Source organism: Rhinolophus ferrumequinum, chromosome 13 (assembly GCF_004115265.2).
Source record: "Rhinolophus ferrumequinum isolate MPI-CBG mRhiFer1 chromosome 13, mRhiFer1_v1.p, whole genome shotgun sequence".
Taxonomy (NCBI): Eukaryota; Metazoa; Chordata; class Mammalia; order Chiroptera; family Rhinolophidae; genus Rhinolophus; species Rhinolophus ferrumequinum.
In genome coordinates, this window is record NC_046296.1 from 19,954,759 (window position 1) to 19,980,270 (window position 25,512).

At 48.6% G+C, this 25,512-nt stretch overlaps 1 protein-coding gene across 23 annotated transcripts in view; it reads right to left on the bottom strand.

The window, feature by feature from the left end:
• DYSF (dysferlin) overlaps window positions 1-25,512 on the bottom strand; it is a 207,617-nt gene that overhangs the window by 175,093 nt on the left and 7,012 nt on the right. For 11 of the 23 annotated variants that reach the window (XM_033124800.1, XM_033124796.1, XM_033124784.1 and 8 more), the window contains exons 1-3: window positions 22,205-22,439; window positions 9,183-9,238; window positions 8,135-8,226 (exon numbers count right to left, since the gene is read on the bottom strand). In XM_033124800.1, coding sequence (XP_032980691.1) covers window positions 8,135-8,226; window positions 9,183-9,238; window positions 22,205-22,295 — 239 coding nt within the window. In that variant the 5' untranslated portion in view covers window positions 22,296-22,439. Of the gene's footprint in view, window positions 1-8,134; window positions 8,227-9,182; window positions 9,239-22,204; window positions 22,440-25,512 lie in introns of those variants that run through there. The other 12 variants (XM_033124779.1, XM_033124795.1, XM_033124787.1 and 9 more) reach the window with 2 other exon arrangements.

Consider the following 25,512-nt stretch of genomic DNA (forward strand, 5'->3'; position numbering starts at 1 on the left):
CAGCCCTCCAGCCCTCGCCATGCATGCCTGGCCGTGCAGGGCAGGAAATAAGGGACAGCCGGACGTTCCCACCCCTTGAGCCCGCCTGGTCTCTGGCAGCCTTCCTGCCAATATCTGATTGCACCAGGGATGCCGAAGGGTAACTCTAAATAGTTTTCCACTTCAATCTAGAGAAAGACAAAAGAACAACTATTCTGAAATCCAGGGGTGTCCTGGATAGAATCCAGGACAAAATACAGTTATAAAAGTCCTTGGAAAATAAGGATATGGTCAGCGCTTCTGAGCACACTGAGAACAATGAGACGGTGAACTGTAAATATTCCTGTCCAAAACAGCCTCCCAAGATTCCAGAAAGGGGGCTGCCAGCCAACATACTGAAACCCAGAAGCTGAACTTAAGGCCCACTTTTCCCAACTTCTAGCAACAGCAAACTGCCTCGCTGGCTTTTTAAGTGTCTAAGTGTACATACACACATCTGGGTGAGTGTCCATTCCTATGTGGAATGACAATGTGACAGAGGAACTGACAGATGACAAGCAGGGAAAAAATACCCTCCAGATATGAAACAGACTGAGGGTTAAATATACAAACTATGGTGAATTACTAAGAAAAAGACAAGCAACTCAAAATATTATGTTGGTGCAAAAGTAATTGTGGTTTTTGCAATTATTTTTCACCTTTTAAACCACAATTACTTTTGCACCAGCCTAATATAAGGACAGATATCTGGCAGAAGAAGAAATACAAATAGGCAATAAACACATGAAAAGATGCTCAACCTGACAAGTAGTCAAGGAAACACAAGTTATAAGATACCATCATTTTTTTCTCCTGGCACAAGTAAAAATAAAAAATTGACAGGCTCTTTTTTTTTTTTTTACACTGTTGGGAGATATAAATTAGGATAACATTTTGAAAACTAATCTGGTAGAATTTACGAAAATGTTATATGCTCCTACCCTGTGATCCAGTAATCCCACTTCGAAGGACCTATCCTAAAGAAAAAATAGCATAAGGACATAGAAACATTTGGATAAAGATGTTCCCTGGATAATCATTCGAAGGAAGAAGTTGGAAAGAAACCAAATAGTGGTCCATACAGGATAAATTATGGTGCACCCACATTGTGCAATACCACACACCCATTTAAAATGAGTTGATCAGTACACAGTGACCTGGGAAATGATGAAGTGACAAAAAGCAAGGTACAGACCAATATGTAGACAGCACGGTTCCGTTTTGGTGTAAGTAAATGTATACACATGTATGGAAACAGTTGCTTGCCTACACTTAGGAGAAGTTGAGGAGGCGATGTACCAAATTATCAACAATGGACCCCACTGGAGGGAATGAAGGAGTGGGTGGGAGTGGGTGGGAGAACTTGCACTTTTTCCTTTACAACCTTGTAAGAATGGAGCTTATTTATGCTTATAAAAAATGCTGATCATTTTTACACTTCTATGGGTTTTTTTAGTGTTTTTAAATAAAAGAATGTGTGTGCATATATGTGTGCGATGTGTTGGCACCCACTCAGGGAGAGCCATGTGGCCACGTAAGAACACGGTGTACCGTTCACACGTAAGTGTGGCTTATGTATGTGCATCCTGCTACTACCAACAGCCCCCACATACTGAACACGGTCCACGCGCCAAGAACTGAGGAGGCGTTTGACACCCACGCATATCTCACTTAAACTTAGCAACAACCTTGCAATCTAGGCTCTGTTAGTGCCATTGTCCTGATGAGGAAACAGAGGTTCAGAGAGGTCCACGTCCCAGACAGTGCCAGGAACAGACTCACTACTGAGAGAGGGGTCCCTGAGAGAAAGCCTTTCACCCTTACTCGCATGCTACCACCCTTGCCCTGCTCAGCTCTAATGGATGGACAGCTGGGGCACTGAGACCACCTGCTCCTGCCAGGATGGAACCCCTTGACCAATCAACACGCTCCAGGTGTGGGCGACAGGCACTGACTGGTCAGACCCTCTCTCCCGGCACCTCTGCCATCTCCCAGGCATTCTTGCACGAAGGTCCTCTTATTAGAAGGACTAAAACTCACGTTCAGCCCCTTCCTGAATATGCCCACATGTCACCAAGAGATTAATTCCATTGTCCCAGGAGGCACTGAGACGTCCCCACCTCCACCCCGGAGGCACCAAGGCCTGCTCCAAGCTCAGACGCGGTCCTACAGGAGGTAGTCACTATGTCAGGAAGACCCACAATTGCCAAAATATCTCCTCATAACGATTGTGGTGCCGAACATTTACCACTAGTATTCCCTTTTTAGTCTAAGCAGAGTCTAGCATATAAAGCAGCATCCCCCAGGTTCCTAAGAGGAGCAAAACACGAAGCCATAGGCTGCCACCAACACTTCAGTATGAATTAGTCCTTTTTCAAAACAGAGCTGGCTGAGAGCAGCCTTTGATGGGAAAAGGCAGGATCCGTGGGACTTGAAGTCACTGGGGTCAGCAGGAGGGCAGCACTAGAGAGAAGGAAAAGGGGCTGTTCCAAAAGGAACCAGTGTTTATGGAATTTCCCTTTGTGTCATGTCCCTTAGATGTGCTTTTGCATTTGGTTCAATACTCCCTAAGAAGGAAGAAACAGGCTCAGAGAGCTTAGGTGATCTGCCTGAGGCCACACAGCTGCTGAGACTAGATACTCATTCCCAAAGTCCACAGCCATTCCACTGGACCAGCTTATCCAGCCCCGTGTGGGGGTGGGAGGCGGAGCAGCTGAAGGAGGGAGGAGGAACAGCAGCCTGCTCCCTGCTGGGCCCTCAGCAAGTGCAGGCTCTAAGACTAGGGGAAGGTGAGAGACCCCCCCAATGCCCCACTTTATAGTGTTACCAGGTCACTAAGTGGTTGCAAGAGGGTGCAAGAAAATGCTACTGTGAACACCTCAAGGCAGTAAGCACCTCCTAACCGTTCTTGGTGTAAATCGAGGTCTCCTTCTATAACTGCTTGATTAAAGGGGGCTGAGTGCACGGTCACCCTGGGTAGGGTTGCCAGATCAAATACAGGATTCCCTGTTCAGTGTACATTCCAGATAAACGACTAATTTCTTAATATAACTATGTCCCATGCAATACTGGAACCATTCCAACTTAACTGTGTGTCTAGCATGTTTCTTGGTTGAATCTGACCACCTACCCCGGGCCTGGCTAGGCCTGGCCAGGGAGCAGCTGAGGTCAAGGCAAGCATCATCTTGACCTTGGTGTTTTGCTAGTTGGACATTCCGACCCCATGGAGACTTTTGCTTTTGTGTTTCCGTTTACTAAATATTTAAATCAAAAATACACTTACATTAATTAATCTCCACTGGAAAGGCATTTTCCAGAATAAATCAAATTAAGGCCTTTTAAGTTGTTGATACATTTTCTACACAGTGCAATTATTAAGTTGTTTCCTTTGTTTCTTAATCTTCACTTTCATTTTTCCAGAATTGTCACTGGTAATAATTATTTTCTGTTTCAATTTCCCAACAGAGATTTGGCTCAAAGATTTTTTTTTTTTTTTTTTTTTTTTACCAAATATAGCTCCTTTCCATTTTGAGTCTTTTGTGTGTATGTGGAATTATTTCTATGAAACCAAATTTTCGCAGCTCAGTGTTTACAGTTACCAGTAGAATTCTTCAGTCAGTTTTTCATTTCCGTAACAGTTTTACTACGGGCAGTTTTAGCCATGGTTATTGTACGGTGATCATTTCCACCAATAACATACATGAACTATTACCAGAGTGACAGATTATATTCATTTCTTAGCTAATCCATGAAACAAATGAGAGCTATTCCTTGCATTGCTCTGAGGCAGTGGATGGTCAACCCTGGTGCATGCTGGCCTCCCCTGGGCAGTTTCAAGAAGTGCTCATGGCTGCACCCTAGTCCAGTTTCTCCTTTAATCAACGTGCTGCAGAGCCCAGATACGGATCTATTGTAAAGTTCCCAGGTCATTCTAATACACAGCCAGGGTTGGAACACTGTTCAAAAACCTAGAGCTTCACTGTCTAACACAGAGCTACTAAGCACACTAGCTATTTACATTTCAATTACTTAAAATTAAATTAAATTTAAGATTCAGTTCCTCAGTTACACCAACCAGCACAGAACAGCTCCATCTCAGAAAGTTCTATTGGGCAGCATTGGTCTAGAGTTGAGAGGTCTCACCCCAGACTGCACAGTAGAAATACCTAACACCTGGGAGTTGGTAATAATGCATAGGCCCTGCCCCCAACCGATGAAATCAGAACCTCCAAGTGGGGCCAGGCACTGGTGTGTGAAAGCTCCCAGTGACGCTATGGTATCGTCTGGACTAGAAACCTCTGGGCTGAACATCCCAGAAGTCAAAACAGCTGGTCAGGGGTCAAGGTCACCTCCCCTCCAGCATCTCTGAGAAGCCCAGAATAAACAGGAAGTTAGTTGTTCAGGGCAGCCTGGGACAGGCTGGATTTGCATGAGTGTGTCTCCCATCAGTTGGAGTGGAGTTTCCTTTTATTTACATTTCAAACCTGATTTTATCAACACCAAGTTTATTCACCCTTGCCATTGGCTCTGGGGTCCCTCACTCTCAGGGTAAGTGGAGTGCTATGCAGCCAGGAGGCAGTGCCTGGCCCGAGGTTTCCCTCCTGAGGCTTCCCAAGATCCCACCCCAGGCCAGCAGACCAGTCTGGTATAAGGGGGTCACGCAAAACTGCCATCAGCCATCAGGGGAAACACAGAAGTGTCAAATGCCCCAGAAGCCATGGAGATAGAGAGGAGAGTGGAGAGTGGAGGTGGGAGAGAGTCCGTGGAGAGAAAGACTAAAAGGAAAGGGCTGCGAGGAAGGAAAAGAAGCAAAGCAAGAGACTTGAAGACAGAGGTGCAGAGCGAAAGGCTGTAAAGAATGGTAGAGGCATTGAGGGGAACTCTAGAAATAGACGGAGGTAGAGGAGGGAGGTTAGGAAGAGGGAGAGGAGGCCAGATAGAGGGAGACTGCAGGAGTTAACAACGTTGGAGGGCTATGATTCGCCTGCTTAGAGGCAGGTCCCAGGAGGACCACTCATGAGCTCACAGGACACACACCAGGACTCCAAGAAATGAAGCGGGTGGCGGCGTGATGACCCCATGGCACCGCACTGAAACCCTGAGGACAGTCAGATGACAATGGGCACTGTCACACCTGTTATTTCCCTGTTGTCTCCCGACCAGACAGTGACAACTCCAGGACAGTGAGTTGGTGTTCTATTTAAAATGTTCATTGAGCTGAGTTTGCTGAATTTCTTCTCTTTTCTCTTTCAAAATGTGAAATGTCACAGGGTTACTCTTGTCACTTCCTGGTATGTTTCTTATTTTCACAGCTTTAGAATTTTTCATCTCAGATTCGTTTCTCACGTTTCACGTGTAGGGTGAAAGTACTGTGAGGGGCATCACTCTGGGGGCTTCATGGAATGACCTTGAAGGTATCCTGCCTGCCTCCCACAGCCGCAGCACGTTCACCCTCATGCATGGAGCATTCACTCACGCTACACTGAGGCTGCAGACCCCATTGGTTCCGACAACAAAGCCAGAATTCTATTATTTCCACATCTGACAGTGTTGTTTGGGCACCCTCTAAAATTCTTCAGATGTTTATGAATGTAAGTTCAAATTTAAATTTGGTTTAATTAATATTTAATGTGTAATTCTTAGAAATGCAAAATCGAGATAAATGTTTGAGAAATTCAAAAATTAAATTCAAATGGTTATCAGAAAGAAGTTTTTACTAAATTGGGAAGTTTTGTGAATTAGCTCTTCTGCAAATTGATGTTTGAGGAACTGATTTCTTGCACACCAGCCCGGCAATGAACTTGTCATGTGGGAACTGGTTTTCAGAGATCTGGCTTCCTTCCAGGAGCTGAAGGACACCCACAGGGGCCAATGAGAGGGCCCCAAAGTGAAATGCAGCCTGGCTCCTGGCGTGACATCTGACCCACAGGGCCAGGACACCCCATGTGTGGCACTGGCCTGGTGTCACCCTGAGGGCCAACCTGGCCCTTAAATTCATCAAAAATATGTTCATAGGCCTCTGCTCCTATGTTGCCTTCATGGTCTTAGAAATGTCCCCACAGGGCCTAGGAAATGCTGAGTGTGACCATGAAAATGAAACCTGTATTTCCTCTGCACGCCTGGCAGTAACCAGGCTGTTCCGCCTTTGCCTCCTAAGCTCTCTTCACTCCAGCATCCTCAGGGAACTAAATTCTCCAGAAGGACCCAGCCCCCTCCTAGGGTTTCCAGGAGACTCTGAGAGGTGCAGGGGGCTCAGTGATTAAGAGCATGTTGCAGACCTTCCCTCCAATCACAGCTCTTCCATCACTAGCCTTGGAGAAAAGTACCCAATCTCTCAGAGCCTCCGTTTCCCCATTTGTAATGATGACAATATAGTAGTAGTATATAACTGATGTAAAAAGATCTTGTATATAAAGACTTGGCACAGGGCCAGACATTTGGCTAACCTCTTGATAAATGTCAGCTGTTGTGGTTTTGCTAATATTATCCTCCGCCTGGTATTGGAGGCCACTCTCAATCTGGCCCCACGGCTCCCTTCTCACTGGGCTCACATGTCATGTGACCTATCCCCACCTGTAAGGCCTTAGCCCGTCTGCCCTCCATACTCGAACACTGGAATGCCCTCCCTTCTTCACCTCTCTAAAGACTACCCCACCCTCTGAGTCAGTTTGTGTGGCCTTCCTCCAGGAAGCCTTCCAGGACCACCCAGCGCTCAGTGTCACTCCCTTCCTGACCTGCAGATCCGCCATTCACGCTTGTTAGAGGCCGCCATGTTTTCTACAAAACCCTCGTCTGTATTGGGATAGCTTATTCTAGTCCCTGCCCCCTATGCAGGTGGGGGCTGCTGAGGTCCAAGCTGGACAAGACAGGCCTAAGTTGCCCTGGGCCCCCACATCTTGCAGCCCCGCCTTCAGAGGGCCCAATGAAAGTGCCCCGACCCTCCCCACATATACCATGCCCTGCACCCATGGCCAGTAGAACCAAAAAGAGATGGCAGCAATTGGGTTTTCCTTCCAAGCTTTTTTGGATTGTACACGCTCCGTGTGTGTTGCAACCTGACACCCTTTCTGGCCTTCCCCGGGTATCTGAATCCCCACTCTTCCCTCTCTCTCCTCTCTCACCCCAGGGTAACATAACCAGGCCTGCTGTGTTGGCTGACCCAGTTCCCAAACAAAGGCTCCCCTGTGAGGAGATCACAAAACAGCGTGCCTGTCATGCCTGATCCTGGAGTCCAGACCTCAGTAAATGGCACCAAGAGCATGAACCCACCCTTGCCGGCACCTAACACAGATGTACCCCATCATGCCCAGGAGGGACTGCTGAACCCCTACACTGACATTCAAGGCTGTGCAGCCTCACAGGCTGAGTCTCCCAGACCACCCCACCCCACAATCAACAGGGCCATCAATCCGTGCTCAGACGGTCCTGCCTACCCCCACTCCCCACCCCCACCCCCACCAGCATACCAGACAGGAGCTCAGTGACAAGAGAAAGGACCCACAGTCTGCCGAGAGAGCCTGCCTTTGCCACCACAACTTTGCTCCTGCTGTTCCCCGTCTGGAAACTCTCCCTGCTCCGTACATGAAATAACAACAGAAAATACTGCCGCGGGGAAGGTGGGTCGTCAGTGGGGACCGTTACGACTCTTCCAACTTCTAAAGCACAAATCTCACCTCAAGTCCCACCTCTGGCATGAAGTCTTCCTTGAGAGCTCCCAGCTGATGGCAGCTCCGCTTTGCCTGCCTGCCTCCTGCAGGGTGCCAGTGCCCTCACCAGTCTGGACGGGGCGGGGAGAGAGGGCCGCACCTTCTCAGGCGCCTTCTCCTCCCCACCCCCTGTCTGTGCACCACAGGTTGTCTGTGCAAACACATGCACACCTGATTCTAGCCCATCTTCCCTCCCCTTGCCTAGATAGCTCTCAGATTTACCCACGGCTCAGTTCCTGAGGCTGTAGCCAGGCTTCTCCACAGCAGCCACGACAGGGCCAGACTGAAGAGGCAGGTCTTCAGTCAATGCTGAGTTGAAACACCAGCTCTCAGGGGCCCAGATTCTGGAGGACATGTCCACCATGACCCTACCTGTATCTGCAAGCCACAGAGACCCCTCACCACCTCACCTGTTCCTCCCCATTGTCTCATGGTCTTTGACCACCACATGGAGCTCGGAGCTCTGGTCCAGAGGGATGCCCTTGAGGTCCCACTCAAAGCCCTGGAAGAAAAGGAGAAAAGACAACTTAACCTGCAGCCTCCTAGGAGAAGAGACAATGTCTGGTTCACCCTGGTCCCCCCAGGGCACTGAGCAGGCATCCATGAGTGATGCTGGTGGAAGGATGAATGAATGATAGAATGAATGACTACATGAAAGGTAGGGTTCCAGAGCTTCAGATATGACAGTAAGAGCCGAAGGTAGCAGAAGAGAGAAGGAGGCCAGACTCCCATGGTCCCTTCCCCAATTCGATTCCACCAATCACCAAGAAGCCAGGGCAGGAGCACAGCTGGGGAAAATGTCAGGTGACCCCACAAGGTCCTAACGGACCAAGATCAATGTGCTCACCCAGAAGCCAGGCCCCTCCCTGGTGGGCAGCATAAGTTAATGCCACATTAGGGAGACCCATCCAGGAGCCCCAGAACCCTCTTCAGAGCAAAGGCTCCCCTGTGCATCCCAACCCCACCCACACAAGGCCTCCAGGACTTCCTAAGGACTACCAGGGAGCCATACTCAAGGGGCTGGTTAAGGGGGCAGAGGCCAACAGGAACCAGACGAAAACCTATGATAGTTTGTCAAGGAAGGCTGCGGGGAGGAGATGGGCTGTGGGTGAGGAGAACATCCTGTGTGAGGGAGACAAGGCAGGCAAGAGAGTCCCTAAACACCCTCTACCTGGCTGACCAGAGCTGGAGGGAACAGAAACAAAAGACATCTTACTCCTCTCCATGCCACACCCACAGAGGAGGTGCCTCTATTTACCTGGCAGGCCAGACCACCACTGGTCCTCTCAGGTTCCGAGCGCCAGGAGGATTTCATTGGCACACTGGGCCACCAACCCTCCCCTACTTGACAATACCACTGCAACAGCCCCCTTCCTGCACAAGCCCCCTGACTTGTCCCTACAGAGACGGTGGCAGCAGAGAGAAAGGAAAGGAGAAACGGTGAGAAAACTCACATACCTCATTCCACACGGGGTTCACGTTGTTCTTGATGACTTTGGTTCTCTTCTTCACCCCTAAGACAGACACAAAGAGACAGTGAGAGACTATACTACCCCTGCACCTCCCACCAAGGTAGAGTCAGTTTCTCAGACCCACACTGCAGCTCGCCAAAAGACACCTTACAAAACCAATAGATCCCCTGAGAACCCCACCTGTCTGCACGAATGCCCAACACCAATCATTCAACTTCTGTCTTTCAACCCTGGGTTGGAGAAACAGCCGTCCCATCAGAAGGATGTTTTTAAAGGAAAATACCCAGGCTGGCTCTTCTTGAGTTTATTACTGACTTTCTAAATAAAATTTTTTAATTATAAATTTTCTGACTCTAAGAATAAATGATCTTCATAGAAAATATTCCACTTTTCTTTTTAAAGACATCTACCTCCACATATTATATGATTCTGTTTATATGAAATGTCCAGAATAGGCAAATCCACAGAACAGCAGTTTCCAGGGACTGGAGGGAGACGGGAATGAGGAATAAATGCTTAACAGAGGTTTCTTTGGGGGGTGAAACATTTTGGACTTAGATAGTGAAAATGATTGCACAACATCGTGAATATCCTAAAAACCATTTAAACTGTACACTTTTAAATAAGTAAATGGACTGTGAGCTTCAGAGGGCAGACACTATGCCTCACCATGTTGGTAACCCTAGTATATAATGAGGTGCCCAGTAATTGGACACTAAATAAATGGGTGCTTTTCTTTCCCAAGTTGGCTGCAAGGTCACTGTTCTCAGAGAACACCAGAAGACTGCATTAACAGCATGGCTGCGCGCCAATGGGTAAGAGGAATGAAAGGAGGCATGGTGGGGGGAGAGGTGTCCTGGGAGGGGCACCAGTTATCTTCTCAAAGTTGGTCCAGGTCTGCCCTTGGCTGAACCACTCTGAATCCCCTTGTGGAATCTGTTAGAGTGACTTCAGCAGGCGGTAGACACATGGCTTTGGAGTCACTCAACTGACAGCTACTACTGTGTGACCTCAGGTAGGGCTTATAACCTCTCTAGGCCTAAGCTTCCTCAGCAGTAAATAGATAATTTTAAGAGTGTCTACTTTATGGGAATCTGAAGGGATATGAGATGCTATCTAAGTGTCTACTTCCTCTCTCCTATCCACTTCCGATGCAGGAGTAACAGGGGAAAATTCCATTTGCAGCCTCTCTTGAGATGCCCACTTGGAAGAATTTTCTGAGGCGCCCAGCTGGTATTCATTGAGCAGCCTCCATGTGCCAAGCCCTGCGCAAAGTGTCTTTTAAACGTTTCCCACTTCCTGCCCTCCCTAACGGGGAGGAGAACAAAGACCCTCAATGGGACGTCACTAAGTCCTGGTTAGAAGAGCCAACCCTGGGTCCCTCCGCATGACTTTAAGGAAGGAGTCACTAATGGGTGCTACAGTCCCAAAGAGGAGCCAACAAAGAGATGAGACGTTAACCCAGCACACTCACAAGACTTATAGACGCCAAGGAAAAGGAAGGCAGGCTGCTAATTTGGAAACAGTTAAGAAAATCGTTCCTTCCTCATCATGGATTTATGCCTGTCCTGTCCTTGGCGATTAACTTTGGCCTTGAGAGATGTGGCTTTATGTGTGCAATTTAACAAACTCGATAGTTAAAGATACAGGAATGCTCACAGCTCGTGTTGCAGTTGGGGGAAAGGGACACACCCTCTCCCTAAGTTGTTCTGCAGAATTGGGCCAGAAGACATCCCTGAGAATGGTGCTAAAGCTGGGGGGTGTTCCTCCAGACTGAAAATCTAAGTGAAGAGGAATGAACCTACCATGAGAGGACTCTTCTGTCCCCCAGGGAAATTCTTCACTTGTTGCCCCAGACCTACCCACCCAACTCTATCCCAGACCAGTCTCCCATTGTCGTAGGGTGGTGTTTTTCAAACTACTCATTGGGACCCATTCGGAGCCATCACATCACCTGAGAGAGTTTACCAATGTCTTTTTAATGACAGAACAGACTGGAGAAGAAAACATCAAAGTACATCTTTCATCAGAAAAGTACTATTACTTGAATCTTTTGATTATATTTTCACATATATATTTCTGTGTATGTGCTGTGCCTTGATTAAACGATAAGTCTTGTTGTATATATAGTAGTCCGAAACGTTTGAAAACATTGCCTGAAAGGAAGATTGTCAGAGGAGAACTGGAGAACAAAAAAATCGCCATCTTGGCCCTTGAGTACCAAGAGCAAGGTGTGTAGCAGGAATGATGAAGCACACCGTCCTGGTCCCCCAACTCTAATAAAGACTATGGACTGAAGAAGGGGACGTGAGGAGGGCCTCAGAGAGAGGAGCAGAGTGAAGGTAAGAAGACAGCCCATCTTGCCCCAGCCAGCGCTGGGGGCCACCTGACTGAGCCGTGTCCACTGGAAGGAGCCCCACACATCTCCTGACACCTGAGCATCAGACGTGGCCATGGACTCGCATAAGGAGCCACCTCACTACCTTTCTGCTAACCACCTGATGAAGTCTCCCGATCAGCGGCCTGGGTGTTGTGCTCCCCAGCGGTCTGGGCCCCAGGCCCATCTTGTGGGGACAGATACCTCTCAGTGGCTCAGGATGCTTGTTAGCCCCCCAGGGCCTGGACACCCACAGGGGTTACAGTGTGGAAGGCAGACCCTGACCTTTGCCAGAGCCAGCTGCCAATCTCCAATAATCAAAATAGGACAGACACCCTCCCCCCAACTCAATTGTAAGGACATAGTACATTTGGGAAGCAGACAAAATGCTTGTTTTTGTAACACTGGGATCTTTGTGACAATGGGATCTTTGGAGCTGGTGGGATCATAGAGAAGACAAACTCTAAAGTGGGGGCGTTCACTGAGGGGACACATCACAGTGTGTAACATGGGAGTGTGTAACATGCCTGTCAAAGGACGGTTTAAGGAAAGGCTGTGAAATACTGGTCCATTTCCCGTTGCATCTCTAAGGCACTAAGCCTCAAAGGTCCATCAACAGATAAATGGATAAACAGAAGTGGGCTATCCATACAATGAAATATTATTCAGCCTTAAAAAGGAAGCCGACTCTGAAACACGCTACCACTTGGATGAACATTGAAAACACCATGCTAAATGAAATAAGCCAGACTCAAAAGGACAAATATTATAGGATTCCACTTATATGAGGTGCCCAGAGTAGTCCGATTCATAAGTAGAGTAGAATAGAGGTTACCTGGGGCTGGGGGAGGGAGGACGGGGAGTTATTATCTAATGGGTATGGAGTTGCAGTTTGGGATAATAAAGAAGTCCTGGAGACGGATAGTGGTGATGATTGCACAGCAATGTGAATGTGTGTAATGCCATTGAATTGTACACTTTAAAATGAGGCGGCCGGATGGCTCAGTTGGTTAGAGCACGAGCTCTGAACAACAAGGTCGCCAGTTCACATCCAAGGGATGGTGGGCTGCGCCCCCTGCAACTAAGACTGAAAACGACGACTGGACTTGGAGCGGAGCTGCGCCCTCCACAACTGGATTAAAAGACAATGACTTGGAGCTGATGGGCCCGGGAGGAACACACTGTTCCCCAATATTCCCCAATTTTAAAAAAGAATGGTTAAAATGGTAAATGTTATGTTATGTATATTTTACCACAATAAAAATAAAATTTAAGTCATGAAGAAGTGAAACAGCTCAACACTAAGAGTGAGTTGCTGTCGCTAATATGTGAGGGACATTGACTTCCATGGAGAAGAATGATGGTAATAAAGATGTACAGATATTTTTTGATACCTATTATGTGCCTGGGACTATGCTGGGGGCAGGATTAATTAAAGGGGTTGCGGAGGCCACGGCCATGCTGCCCTCATATCTAAGTTGAGAAAGAAGCAGTCCTTGCTTCCGGGAGCTGAACATCCAGGAGAGATGACCTGATATCTCCGCGGATGGCCCCCTGAACCAGCCTCCTGGCATTCACTCCCGTGCACGGTACCCCTCCACATTGACGTGAGCCAGCCCCATGGCTCGAGGTAGGACCGGCAGTTTCTGCTTTCATGCAGTCCAGCCACGCTGCTGGAGGGATTGCGCCAGAGGCCGCATGGAGGGGGAAAGTCCTGAGGCTACATGGAGAGAAAGAGAGGTTCAGGAGTCACGCACCCCACTGGGATGGTGCGGGAGTAAAGAGAAGAACAGTCACAGGCTATCATAAAAGTCCAGCGGGACCTCAGAGAGATATTCGTACAATCGTGTCCATAACAGCATTATTCACAGTAGCTAACATGTGTAAGCAACCGAAATGTCCATCGACAGATAGACAGATAAGCAGAATGTGGGGTGTACATACAGTGGGTGGTACTCAGCTTTAAAAGGAAGGAAATTCTGACGCGTGTTACAGGAGGGATGACCTTGAGGACACTGTGCTAAGTGAAATAAGCCCAGTACCAGAAGCTTGGGGAGGAGGGACTACAGAGCTATTATTTAACGGGTATAGAGTTTCAGTGGAGGAAGATGCAAGGGTTCTGGAAATGCATGGTGGGGATGGTTGCACAACAACATGAATGTGCTTAGTGCCACTTATACACTTAAAAGTGGTCAAAATGGTAACTTTTATGTTATGTATATCTTAACACTTTTTAAAAAAAATAAAAAGTCCAGGTGGGAGATGTGAGGACACCGGCTGTGAGGCTAGGGTCTCTTCCAGTGTCTGGGTGGGGAAGGGCACAGTGGGAATAGAAGAGGACCTCTCGAGTTCTGACAGGGGCACATGGGTGGCTGGGGGGGGCCATTCACCTAGAGAGGAAGCAGGGAAGAGAGGCGACAGCGTGTCTGGACTTCCACAGAGAGACAGACTATTTCTACCCCAGGTGACAGGACTTACTGTCAGAAGCCTTACAGAGCCTTCAGATCCCACAGGCAGCCTTGACACCTTCTCACTTATTCCTCAAATATCTATTGAGGACTTTACTGGGCACTCTCTTGACACCTCATTAGAATAGCCCTCAGGAGGAGATCTAAGGTGGCAGAGTAGATAAACACCGTGCCTGCTGCCTTCCGTGAACACATTAAAATTACAATTAAATTATTAAACAATCAATTTAGAGAACCATCTGAAGTCTGTCTGAACAGAAGTTTTATAACTAAGGATATAAAGAAGGCACGTCGAGACTGGTAGGGGGGTGGAGATGCAAACCAGGCTGATCCCAAACTTCCACGTGGCAGTTGAAAATAGGGAGGGATACCTCAGCCGTGGAGGTTCCCCCTGGAGGAGAGAAGGACCCCAGCCCCACTCCAGGCTCCCCAACTGGAGTACTGGTGTGGGGAAGAGGAGCCCCCACAAATTTTGACTGTGAAAAACAGTGGGGATTCCAACAATCTGGGTGGGACGGAAGGCTGCGGGACACCCAGACGTCCTCTTAAACAGCCCACGTACTGACGCACTCACTCGCAGGCACTCACCTTGGCCTCTAGTGAAGGGACAGTGACTTGGGGGCAGGCTGAGGTCTGTGGTTTTGAGGCCAAGGCTGGAGGACAATTGCCATTTTCCTGTGTGGGGTCCGTCTCCCATGCCGCCAGGCAGGCAGCTGCCATCTGTAATGTGTTGAGCCCGCCCCCCATGCTTCTGGCCAAATCTGAATCTGATTAGTCGGGTGAGCTCCGGGGCTCTGCCCTGTTGACTTACTGGGACCCTGCCCCACCCAACTTGCCCAAGGCCAGAGGCACTTTCTCTGTGAGCAGCCAGCCCCGCCAGGTGGGCGACAACTGGCCTCCGTGAGCTCTGAGACTTTTCCTGAGTAGCTTCAGTCTCAGCACTGGCACTAAACCAGAATCTACATTAACCTGGTGAACACAATTCTTCCTACTCTAGTGACTCCGTGAGACTCTGCCTCATCCAACTCACATATCACATGAGGCTTTATCAGTGACTGAACTTTAAGGGAGCTGGCAGATGACAACATATCTTGGTGTGTCCTGGTTTTTTGTGGAGCTACTCCAGGTCCAGTACTGGTGGCAGCTGTCCTGGATTCGCAGCATGGCCTCTCCCACATGCCTCCAAGTTTAGCAAAAGCAGGAAAAAAAAAAAAAAAGCGGATCACTTTGTAGCTCCTGTCAAATAGTCCTCAGCTGGTTACACAGGCAGTGCCCTGGAGCCCCTCCCAAGAGGCGCCAGAACCAACATACTTAGCAGTTGTCTTCAGACCACAGCAGAGCACTGCCCAGTTAGCCCTACAAGTGGCACACACAAAAAGTAGTCTCAACAGGCACCAGAGCACGCTGGGCAAATCCCACTCACTGGGGTAAGCCCCCACACAGCAGCCCATAAGCTGTGGACATGGCCAACCCCCACAGCCAATCAGCCTGAGGGTCAATACCACCCATTCATGTGCCAATAGCAATCAAGGCTCAACTATAACAGGAGGGCACATAAAACCCACAAAAGGGACATTCCTGGAGCAAGTGACCAGGGAGACTGTGCCAGGGCCCACAGGGCACCTACTACATAAGCTACCTGGCCAAGACTGGGACACATAGCAGATCTACCTCATACATAGAAACACAGGGAGGCAGCCAAAATGAGGAAACAAAGAAATACATGCCAAATAAAAGAACAGGAGAAAACTCCAGAAAAAGAACTAAATCAAATGGAGGCAAGCAACCTACCAGAGGCAGAGTTCAAAACAATGGTTATAAGGATGCTCAAGGTACTGCATGGGGGATGTAGTCAACAGTATTGTGATAGCGTGGCACGGTGTCAGATGATTGCTGGACTTATCATGGTGATCACTTCTTTAAGTACATAAATGTTGAACAATTATGGTGTACCCCTGAAACTCATATAACATTGTATGTCAGCTATATGTTTAATAAAAATCTTAAAAAACAAAAACAAAAAAAAAATACAGAGAAAGTGATAGAAATTCAGCAAAGAACCAAAAGGTAGTGGCAACTGAAAGAAGAAAAGGTAGCCCTGGCTTCTGCCAAAGGAAGGTTTGCTTTACATCTTGGCATAGATACTCTGAACAAAAAGAGTAGGCAGCTTCTGATCACTCTGATACTTGCCGTTCCACCCATGCGCTGACATAAACCTGGGCACCTCAAGAACTAAGGAGCTGTCGCTTCCTGCCGTCCCCAGCAGAAGCCCTGTTCTTCTCACCTCCAGGAACTCCACCTTGATCTCCATTTTTCTAAATCCTAACTAAAACCACACTTTCCAGGAAACAAGCCAGAAACGGTGGTTGTGGGTGGATATACTGGGGGTGGTGCAATATACTCTGAAAGGGGTAATCTTTAAACTCAAAAGGCCAATTAGAACTGGGGAAGAGATTGGAACACCTATGACAAAATTTTTATTTTCTTAATATATAAAGAGCACTTGCAACTAATTAAGAAAAAGACAAACACTTTGATCTCCTCAAAATGGGCAAATTAAAAAGCAATTCAGTAAGAAATATATACAAATATAACTTTGAAATATCACAAATGCTATTTGAACCTAAGAAATTTTAAAATATTTGCATGATAAAGCTTTGTGTTAGCAGGATTATAAAAAGCAGCAGTCTTAAATATATTGATACTCTGACATAGCAATGCCACTTCTGGTATTTACCCAAATGAAATTATTAAATATCTGGGCAAAGATTTTAACACCGGGGTATTTCTCATAGTGACAGTATAATTTAAGCATTGACTATAAATATAAAAAGTTTGATATAACATAAATATCCATCAATAGAGAGCTGAATAAATAAATTATTGTACATCCATATATTAAAATATTATACAGACATTTTAAAAGATATGTAGAATAATATTTACTGACATGCCTCTAGTTTATTGCTGAGTGAAAATGTAAATCAGCGAACATTTGAAAAAAGTCATCTGGAATGGGATCACCTCTAGAGAGAAAAGCAAGGGGTCTGGGGACTTCTGGTGGAGGGGTGGGACCGATAAAGCTCTATTTCTTAAACAATTTTTTTTTATTGACGAATATAGGGGAACAATGTGTTTTTCCAGGACCCATCAGCTCCAAGTCAAGTCGTTTTCAATCAAATTGTGGAGGGCACAGCTCACTGGCCCATGTGGGAATCAAACCAGCAACATTGATGTTATGAGCACTGCGCTCTAACCAACTGAGCCAACCGGCCGCCCTAAAGCTCTATTTCTTGACCTGGGTGATATATACGGGTATTTCCTTCATAAGCTACTCATTAAAGCAGAGCTTCTCAAACTTGGTACTATTAACATTGAGGCTGGATATTTCGTTGTTGTAGGTATGATGGGGGTGGGGGCTGTCCTGTGCACTGTAGGATGTTTAGCAGCATCCATGGTCTCTACCTACTAACTGTGTTTCCTCGAAAATAACACCTAACCAGAAAACAAGCTCTAGCATGATTTTCCAGGATGACATCCCCTGAACATAAGCCCTAATGCATCTTTTGGAGCAAAACTTAATATAAGATCTGGTCTTATTTTCAGGGAAACACGGTAGATGACAGTAACATACACACACACACACACACACACACACACACACACACACACCAGTGATGACAACCAAAATGTCTCTAGACAATGCCAAATGTCCCCTAAGGAACAAAATAACCCTCAGTTGAGAATCCCTGCCTTAAAGCATACATTTGTATTTCATGTACTTTACTTGGGTATTAAATTTCACAACTAAAATTGCTTTTTTCAAAAAGGGGGGAAACATCTTGAAGGACATATGTCAAATTGTTAACAAATTAATTCAAAGTGCCAGGATTTGGGACCACTCATTATTTTTGTTTCATGCCTTTCTGTAATATACTCTTTTTTACATTGAATACATATTACTCGTTTATTCACAAAAAGAAAACAGAAAGCTTTTGCCAATGCTTTAAAGTCACTTCTAATGTTTAGAAAGCAAGATTCAGAGAATTCAGTGCTCCCTGAAACCCATCTTCTCTACACAGGTGAATCAAGTCTGCCCTCAGGAGTGTTTCCATCTTCAGAGGGTTCTAGATCTTCCAGGCTCCTGCCCAATGTCTAGAGACGCCCCCAGGAGATAGAAGGGGGGAGGAGGAAAAAGAGGGAAGGGGTTGGCTGGAGAAACAGGGGGAGGGGTGAGGGAGAGGGAAGGGACAGTAGTGACTCAGTTTTCCCGCTGGTAAGCCTGGGAGTAGGGTTTCCAGGCGGGAATTCCCGCCCGTTCTCAGGAATTTTTTTCGCTTTCCCATTCCCGAATCCTGAGATATAAACTGTTTTCTGTTCTCCACGATGAATCTTTTCCACCAAGTGACGGCCGATACTACCAACCACCTGGGTTCAAGGAGCCAATTTTCCCAATTTCCCGACCAACTTTTCTCAGGATTCAGGAACGGAAAAGTGAAAAAAAATCCCGAGAACGGTGGGAATTCCCACCCGGAAACCCTAGCGATAAATAGGAAAAATGTCTAAGAGCTACACTGTGAGTAGTACGTTTATTTCCCATCGTGGGTATTACTAGGTTCAAGGAGCCAATTTTCCCGATTTCCCAACCAACTTTTCTCGGGATTTGGGAACGGGAAAGCGAAAAAAATTCCTGAGAATGGGCGGGAATTCCCGCCTGGAAACCCTACCTGGGAGAAGCAGATAGAAATTCACCAAGTGGGGACACAGGAGATCCAAACTTCAAGGAAATAAGATGTTTGAGCTCCAAGGGAATAAGGATCTTGTTTTGTTCTTGGATGCAATCTCAGCACCTGAAATAGCCCTGGCCCACAGTAGGTGCTTAATGAATATGTGTTCAATGAACTAAATGCAAGAATGGAGGAACAGGGGCTGGCCCGGTGGCTCAGGCGGTTGGAGCTCCGTGCTCCTAACTCTGAAGGCTGCCGGTTCGATTCCCACATGGGCCAGTGGGCTCTCAACCACAAGGTTGCCGGTTCGATTCCTCGAGTCCTGCAAGGGATGGTGGGCAGCGCCCCCTGCAACTAGCAACGGCAACTGGACCTGGAGCTGAGCTGCGCCCTCCACAACTAAGACTGAAAGGACAACAACTTGACTTGGAAAAAAGTCCTGAAAGTACACACTGTTCCCCAATAAAGTCCTGTTTCTCTTCCCCAATAAAAATATTTAAAAAAAAAAAAAAAAAGAATGGAGGAACATGAACAATCACAGTACAGGGTAGAAAACGAGCAGGGCAGTAAAAAGGTACAGATGAGTAAATCCTATAAGAAATGAAGCTGCTCATTCACAAAGATGGTAAGTCAAAACTACCTACCAGGGCCCAGGCACTCATGGCAGTTTTAGTTAACTAATTAATTAGTTAATTCAAGAACAAAGACATGATAAGAATTCATTAATTGCCTCTACCCTGAAACCCTGAGACAGGGAAACCAAAAAAGTACTCTCAGAATCTGGTCTTCCAGAGCTCATAGTCTATTTTGGGAGGCAGGTCCTGAAATTACATCCGAGGCTGGAATGCTAGGGGAACAACTGCAAGAAAAGTGGGGCCAGCCAGGCCCATGCACTTGGGGCAGCATGGGGGAGCCAGGCACACAGTGCAAGCTGGCTTCTCTGCGAGCAGGCCACAGTCCCATCTATGCCGTAAGGGGCTTGGGCTCAGGGGTTCTCAACCCTGACCATGCATCAAACATATTTGGAGACTGTTTAGAAACACCTATATCTGGGCCCTTCCTCCAAAGATTTAGCTTCAAGAGAGGAGGGGACAGAGAGGCTAGCAGTGGATTTTTTTTTTTTTTTTAAGGATTCTGATGTGCTGCCAGGGTTAAGTAGCCCAACCTAGACGATCTGTAAATTCTGGGTCCAATTCTAACAGCCTTCCTCCCTTAGCATCAGCTCAGCCTCAAACTCCAGCATGACTATGCCCCGTTGCGGGGCAGGGGAGGTGTCACATTAATTTAATCTGTCACCATATCTCACATCAATTTCTCTGTGTGTATGTTTCCAAAACGGAACCATCTGCATCAGATAGGTGTTCAGTGCTGATTCTCAGGTTACTTAGACCTGCTGCATCAGAACCTCTATGGATGAGACCCAGGAATCTGTCTTTGAAGCACACTCTCCAGAGGATTCTCAGGCACAGGAAAGCGTGAGGATCACTGCCCCACACTACACGACAGCTATCTGCTGAGCCAGAAAGGGCACAAACACTGCAGAGCACCTATCTGCCTACAGTCCCAGGCATCCTGATGAACAGGACAGGCCACTGCTCTCAAGCAGTCACGCTGTCCTAGGTATGGAAGTGAGTACTGAGCACAGGTCGACTGAGCTGAGTGAACTAGCAGACCTAACAAGGTGCTGTGCATCCAAAGAGGAGAGACTAACCAGAGCCGAGGGAATCCTGAATGCCTCCCCGGAGAAGGTGGCATTGCAGCAGGCCGTTGAAAGGCAAATAGACATTGACGAGCTGGAAATACTACATTCTATTACGTTTCAGTTTTGCTCAGGGCTTGTCAGTGCATAGATTGTAAGGCATCATAAAGGATGGGGAATGCAAAGATTGGGGGAGGACAGCAGCAGCACACAGGATACCTGGGCCATGGCAAAGGTCAAGAGGGGCTTCAAGAGGTTATCGACTGAGTCACCCACCTGGCTCAGCACACTGCCCATTCCAAGCACTGGTAGTTCCCTGCCACGACCACTGACCTGGGCACCTGGTTTAACTTCTCCAGGTTTCCATTTCCTTATCTTCAGAATGAGGAGAACAGTAGCTACCAGACGACTGTTACAGAACCAGGGAAAGAGGGCTGTGAATAGACCCGAAAGAGTTCCAAAGCATCCAAGAGACCAAGGCTAACGTAGGCCCCTAGGCTCAGCGTCCTTAGGAAACTTCTTTTCCAGCCAGTGGTGGCCTCACAATTTCTGTACAGGAATTGATTAGGCAGAGTCTGACGGACAGGGGAGAGCTAGGGACCTTGTCCTGAAATTGCATTTCATAATGGGCACCCAGGAACGTCCCCAATTAATGACAAATAGCAAAGTTTTCTAAAATGTCTCAGCTCACACCTCTCAAAACAGGAATAAAATGTAAATTATCCCATAACAAAGAAAGAAAGCTTCACATAGGTCTCACTTTGCCAAACTGTGTCTTTCTTTTATGGTTATTAGTCTTTTGGGGTGCTTGAAGAACAGATGGAGATCATGGGTCAGAGCTAAAGATTCCCCTTGTTCCTCTGCATTTGGCCATCTTTTGCGATACACATATGTTTTAATTCCACAAAACCATTGGATATGCCTCCCGGTAAGAGGAAAACTCTCCCTCCTCTCCTTATTTATCTTTCTTTGCAGAACTGGGGTCCTGACTCACAGCCATTGTTCCTTCTCTTAATTTTGACAGATCCTTCCTCTTCCCTTTCCCCTCCTAAAACGCCTCCTCCAGTGGGAATGACTGCAAAGTGGGAGCTTTGATGCCTCCTGAGGAGGGCCTTGTGAGTCCTCTGTTGCCCCAAACACAGAAAGAGACCAGACCCTCTCTTGTCTAAGTACCGCATGTAGACACTTAGGCTCTTTGAATTTGAAAAAACATCCTTGACACTCCTCAGAATTCCTTGTATCAAGGCCGTATCTGGCTCGTTCTGTTCCTTTTCCTCCCAGCTGAGACCTGGTGGATTCAATATAGCCAGTGTTCAATAAAGATGAGCGAATGAATGAATGAAATAAAGACTTAACTTCCAAAGCACACCGTCTACACGCCCAGTTTTCAGGTGATCCAGATTCTATTCTGCGCCCATCTCCCAACCCTCCCTGAATCCCCACTGCCCGGTAAGACCGATACCCTCTGGCTATTGGTCTTAGACAAGTGGTAACTGTTGATATATTATGACACGTTCCGTTTTCCAAAATTTCAGAGCACTATGGCATTTATTATGCTGTTTCACCCTCCTCGCTCCCTCTGAAGAAGATAGGGCTGAGATCTCTGTCCCTGCTGAGAGGGGAAGAAACGTGTGGCTTGGACTAGAGTTACTATTGGAGCGGGGCCGCAGACCAGGCGGTGCGCGCGGAGAGTCGAGTGGCGCGGGCGAGCGGGCGCGGTGGCCACGGGGCTCTCACCTCGGAACGTCAGGCTGGCGACAGGGTCGCTGCGCTGGTCCTTCTTCACACTGGGAAGGTTGCTGGCACTCACCAGCAGGCAGTATAGCATGATTCGGGCGCCCAGGGCGCGCAGAGGCGCGCGGGCAGGACCGGGGCGGGAACGAGATTGCGAGCACCGAGCCCAAACACCCACCAAGCTCCGCGGCAGCCGTGCCAAAGGGGAGCTGTCGTCTTCGCTGCGCCTCCGCGAAGTCCCAACGCCTGGGAGGGGCCTCAGGGAGGATACCGGACACTCGCCGGGTGGACCCTCCCCACGGCGGGGGCGGGGGGGACGGGGGGGACGGGGGGCGGGGGGGACGGGGGGAGGGCGGGGCAGGGGTCAGACGCCGGCCGCCAGGAGCGCTGGTCTCCTCTCCGTGGGGCCCGCCCGTTCCCCGAATGACAGCGCCGCTGACTCGGGACGCAAAGCCCTGCCAGGCAGCGGGGACACTGCGCCCGCCGGCCCTGCTCGCGGGAGCCCCCAGCGTCGCAGACTCCCCGCCGGGCCAGGGCTCCCGTCCATCTCTATGCAATTTCCTCGCTGCCGCGCGTCCGCTGGGCTCCTCCCAGCTGCTCCCAGCCCAGCCTGCAGGCCGAGGACGCTTGGCTAGTGCAGGAGCAGGAGAAATGAGCGAAAGCGGGAGGAGGGGGTGACCGAACTTCAGGGACAAAAGTGTGTCCGCGGGGAACCTAGCAGGAGCGAGCGCTGAAGGAGCGTGCGGGGCGCCGGAGTGCGAGCTGCGCCCAGAGCCCCTGGCTTCCGCGCCGCCCGCCGGCCCCCGCCAACCCCATTCCCACGCGGGGAGCCCAGGCCACCCGTCTGGGGTGCTGGGAGCCCCGCCCCCAGACAGATCCCGAGGCTCGAGCCATCGCGAATCCTCCTCGGCGCCTTCTCCAGAGCAGTCTGGAGTCGCTCATCTCCTGAGGCAGAGGTCTTTGTACAAATTACATTGCGTTCCTGGCGCACACGGGTCCACCCGCTGCCCATTTGGTCCCTGGCCACAGCCCCCACAGCAATCTCTTGGCTCCTTCTCCCCCACCGTGGCGGGAAATTGATTATAGCGTGAGCCTTGAGCGGTGACAGCCCTCAGCACCCTGTCTAGTGTAATGTCTGGTTCCTTTCCAGCTGAGGAACTTCCTGACCACGGCCCCTGGCTTCTCACCTCTATACCCTGACACTCCAGCACCTAGCACTGGTCACGGCCCTCTTCCCACCTCCCAAGTCCTCACTGACCTCCTGACTCAGCCTCAATTCAGTGGCTAATCATCGTTCTGCCGCACAGAATCGCTGTGCCTTTTCCCATCTCTTATTTTGGGGATCCAGCATTTCCCTGCGGCAAAAACATAACCTGGAGAAATCCACCTCTGCCTACTGCACCCCTGCACCCTAACCACTAAAGGTGTTGGCGAGTAACACAGCTAACCTGTCCCGTGTCACTTGACATTGATGTCCCCTGACCCAGGTGGCCCCTCACTGCTGTCCAGCAATCACACTGTATTTCTAGACTCATCAGTCTGCCTCGCTCCTAAATGACTGTTTCAAACTTTTCTCTCCCCAGACTTGTAACACCGCATCGCCATCCTCACGCTGTTTGCTTCCTACATTCAGAATAGAGCACTTCCTCAGGCTCCCAGCCTTCCGGCCCCATCAGCCTCTGTGCCCAAACCGTTTGCCTTCCTTCCCTCCTATTATTATGATTATTATGAATCATCCATACTCCTAGCTAAGCTCAGCTGGCACTGGGGCACTAGATCCTGGCCCCTCTCAGCCACTCAATGACAAGCCCAAGGCTGGCCTCACCCCAACCTTAAAGGCTGTGCCTCGTCTAAATGGCTTGGGCCCTCTTTCTCCTGACTCGACCCCTCTCCCTGGGTGACCCCATCCACCCTCACAATGAGGTGGACACCTCTGGTCCTTTATCTACACTGGAGCCAGTCCATCGTAAAATAAATACGATCAGGTCAACCCCTGCTGAAAACCCCTCAAAGGCCTCCCACACGCTTGGGATAAAGCCCAGATTCCTTACCTCAACCCGCAGGGGCCACTCAGCCCCTCACTCTCTGAGTTCCAGCACCAGTGGTTTCAGTTTCTGGAAACCTTTCTCCCTTTCTCCCTTTCTCCCTCCCAAGCCTCCCAACTCTGCTGCCCCCTCTGCCTGCAACTGCCTCTCTCTCTCTCTCTCTCTCTCTCTCTCTCTCTCTCTCTCTCTCCTTCCCTCTCTCTCTCTCTCTCTCTCTCTCAACATTTTATTAAAGTATAGTTGGCATACGTTATAGTAGTTTCAAGCGTACAACATAGTGATTCAACATTTATATACGTTATGATGTGATCAAAATAAGTCTAGTAAACATCTGTCACTGTGCAACTTCACCTCTCTCTACAGGGCCACCCCCATTCATCCTTCAGGCCTCAGCGTAAACATCATTCCCCCAGAAGCCGTCTCTGACCTCCTGTAGGTTGGAGTCCCCCCCCCCCCCCCCCCCCCCCCCCCCGCAAACAGACCATCCCAACTGTAAGGAATAACTATTAGTATAATTACTTGTTCGATGTCTAGCTAGACTGTAGAGTCGGTCAATGAGGAGACAGACCAAGGCCAGCTCACTTAGCCAAACATTCCAGTGCAGAGTAAGAGGCCCCTGGGGGTTTGTGTAATCGACATTGTCATTGACTCCTCAGTGTCCCTTCCACCCCAAGGTGAGGCTAAGCCAGTGGTTCTCAAGGAGGATAGTACTGCCCCCTAGGGGGAGTTTTGGATATGATGATTTGGGATTTTTTTTTTTCAGGGTCACAGTGATTCCTGGCTTTGCTCCTTTCCCCCATCCACATCACACCTTACCCGCTACTCCTGCTCTGACGTGTCAGTCAGCGCAGGAAATCTGTGGGGAGCATATCTAACATTTCCAGAGGAATATTCCAAGGTACTTTTACAAACACTTGGATTGTGTCCAAGGAACGGACTGCACACACCTGTTCTGTAAGCCAGAAATGCAGCCTCTGGTGGCCTGGTTCCTGGACACTTCCTGAGACCTCTTTCCCATCCCAACCTCCAATTTCCCGCCCTGGCTTCTGTTCACTTCCCAGGACTCCTCCCTGATTAAATAGCTGACTGTTCCCTTGGGGACATCATAGTGGGGCCTAGTCCTCAAGGGACTTCCTCCCAGGAAGAGCTGTATCAGGAATGCAGCTCTCATGAAGAGTGTGGCTGAGACCTCCACTTGTTCCTGTCCTATATGTTCTCCTCTTCTTCCGTAAAAATTTTCCATAGAGTTTTACCTGGGCTCATGGC